The following is a 2,863-nucleotide window of genomic DNA, read 5'->3' on the forward strand; positions in this document are numbered from 1 at the left end:
CCATCCAAACGGAACGCGCCAGCCACTTGGGCGTCGTGGCCGCCTGCAGTGCGCACTGCAGGTTGGGGGGGCCAGGTCATGCAAGCTGTGACCAAAGCAATTACTAGAATGTTGCAGCGTCCCGGGGCCCGTGGTCGCTTGCTTTTGTCACCCTGGAGCCATCCAGGCAGGCCGCGGAAAATTGGAGCTGTTTGGCCGTGATCCAAGGATTCAAGAGCTGGCCCAAGGTTGGCCAAGGGTGGGGTCCCACAGGACCAGGGCCTTGCGGCTGGGCTGCCCGGGACAGGCAGAGTCAGTCGTATGTGCCTATGCGCGGGAGATTTGCAACCAGCAAGCCCTGTTTTGAAGCTGCAAAGTACCGGCCGATGAGCGCGTATTGTTTGCACCTTCCTGTTATGGAGCATTTCCAGGGCGCGCTGCATATGGGCAGGCCGGCCCGTGGCTGCAAACCCCAGTCAGGGTCGTGTGCGCTGCCTGGCCCAGCCGGCGCCTGCCCCACACACCGCCCTGCGCTACCCCGACGCCGTCCTGCCGCTGCCACCCGCAAGGGCACTGCGCACCCCGGCAGAGTGCATGTGCGCAGCTGCGGGCCTCCCTTCCCTCCCGGCCCACAAAACACCGTCAATTGCAGCGGCTGGGCTGCAGCCCGACCCTGGCCGTCATGAGTTACACCGGCCGAGCGCTCTGCACGGGGGGACAACAAGTCCCGTTGGGTGCAGGACGGCGCTCGAATCCTCACGCCCAGCAGCACCCACCAAGCGTGGCGGACCGATGTGAGCCCATGCTACACACACCACCACCCAGGCGAGCCACCAAGTTTGGATTCCGCCAGCCCCGCGCCGCCGCGGCTTACACGCGCCGCCTTCGCGCGTCTGCCGCGGGCTGCTGCTTTGGCCGCGGGGCCGCGAGCTCCCTGCGGGCGCGCATCCTGACGAGCCTCATGGCGCCGTGCTTCAGAGCGTCAGCGGGGGTCCTGCGCACGCGCAAAAGTGTGTGTGTGTGTGTGTGTGTGTGTGTGTGTGTGTGTGTGTGTGTGTGCGCGCGCGCGTGCGTGAGCGTGCGCGCGCTCGTGTGGTTGAGATAGGGCACACAGCGCTTGCGCATGGAACACGAGCGGCTCGGCACCAGGCCCACGCGCCGTGGTCTTGTATCCCCCGTCCCTCTCACGCGACTACACGATCTGCGTGCACGCTCGACTTGTGTCAAGGCCAACGGCCACATGGTGCAGATTTTGGCTGTGCATCCCGACCACGCACATATGAACACACCATGCACCCACGCGTGCGGAGATGAGGATGCACATGCGGGGACATACATGCGCACGCGCGCCTGCCACACCTGCAGCACCATGGCGCCAGTATGGTATCGATCCAGACCTCAAACTGGGACCGCGTCAGGTCGTCCTTGAAGCCGCCAAACAGCAGGCTCGGCTGCAGAGCCAGGCAGGCGGGCGGGCGGCGCGCGCGGATCAGCACTGACGCGGGGAGCGAAACGTGCTGGTGTGCAGACCGCGCGGATGCAGCCAGCAAGGGGTACACGAGCGGCTGCCGTGGCGAGGACGGCAGGGCCGCCGGCGAATGGTCACACCGGTCCGTTCGTCGCCGCACGTCCTTACACCGTTGTTCGTGCGAAACGCGGGCGTGCTGATGACCACAGAAGGGTTCGCTGACTGGGCGAGGTCCGCTTTCCCGGGAGGCGGCCCGTTGCTCTGCACGGCCGGCGTCCGCACCTGCGCAATGTGCAGCAGCTTGGCCTTGGCGTAGGGCTTGAGGAGCTCCGCGATCTGGGTCTCGTCGATGGCCGTGGGCAGGATGACCTGCGGGGGACGGGGAGGGGGGACAGGCTTTTGCGTGTGTGTACGCGCGCGTGCATGCGCACAAGCGCGGCGCGATGCTGGTCCAAACCTGACAGCAGCTGGTACTGGTCAAAGGTCAACGAGCGCGCCACCTGTCGCAGTGATGGCAGGCCGGCCCACGTCGAGGGCCTGACAAGACAGCACCCCAACCCCGCCGACCCGACCCAAGACCACAGGCGCGTGCGTCCTGTAATTGGGCCCCCGCCCTACCTGCTGGTTGACGCGCCGCGGCGGCCGCGTGTTGTTGACCTCCGCACACAGCGCCGGCCCCGGCTCCCCGCACCGCGGCGCGCCGGCGTGCACCTCCGTGCGTGCGTGCTTAACCCAGCCTGCGGGGGTAGCGCGGGGCCGAAAAACAGCCAGGGAAGAAGAGGGTTGGCGAGCCGTGGAGATGAGCGCGCGACGGCCCCATGGGCGGCCGCCAGCTGCAGGGGGGCTGACTATAATCGGAACGGCATTCGGCACAGGGGCGCAGCCGGAGGCCTGGGAGACAAGCGGCGCCCTCTTGCGGAGGGTCGTGGGGTGGACTTGACGGCACGCAACATGTAATGCCACCGGCTTGACCCATTCCCCCGCACTACCTATATCGCACAAGACGGCGACACGCCAAACCATCAAACACTGAGTACTGCAGACAGTTTCAGGCCGCGTCCAATGGCGTCTGCCGGCCAGCAGGCCGCGCGCGCGCCGCGCCGACCCGCCCCCCACCTGGGGTGCGTGCGTTGTCGAGGAAGGAGTGCTCCCTGAACACGAGGCGGCGGCCACCAAAGGCCGGCAGGTGGGCGTAAAGGGCGCGCGGCTTGAACACCTGGTGCGGCCGGCACGGGGGGTGCGCGGGTGCGATGTCACAAGGAAGGCTTAGGAGGGTCAAAGGGGGTATTGTCGATCTGAAAGGGGGAAAGCCAAGGTGCCGGTCAAGGGGTGACTTTGGCAGGTCCTGGCAGCAGGGGAGCGCGAGGGCGGTGCGGCAGAGTCACACAGGCGACGCTGGCGGGGCTGGAGTGGGGG

General features: G+C 67.1%; 1 protein-coding gene across 1 annotated transcript; it reads right to left on the bottom strand.

Annotated features, from left to right (window-relative positions):
- Positions 1–849: 849 nt before the first annotated feature.
- MNEG_12643 (hypothetical protein) lies at positions 850–2,423 on the bottom strand (the record flags this gene model as incomplete). The annotated part of the gene is made up of 5 exons (XM_014038885.1): positions 850–973; positions 1,339–1,544; positions 1,730–1,816; positions 2,066–2,184; positions 2,420–2,423. 5 exons carry the CDS (start codon positions 2,421–2,423, stop codon positions 850–852), a joined length of 540 nt encoding a protein of 179 aa, XP_013894339.1.
- Positions 2,424–2,863: the final 440 nt, after the last annotated feature.

This window comes from Monoraphidium neglectum (assembly GCF_000611645.1).
Source record: "Monoraphidium neglectum strain SAG 48.87 unplaced genomic scaffold scaffold03351, whole genome shotgun sequence".
In the NCBI taxonomy this organism is placed as follows: domain Eukaryota; kingdom Viridiplantae; phylum Chlorophyta; class Chlorophyceae; order Sphaeropleales; family Selenastraceae; genus Monoraphidium; species Monoraphidium neglectum.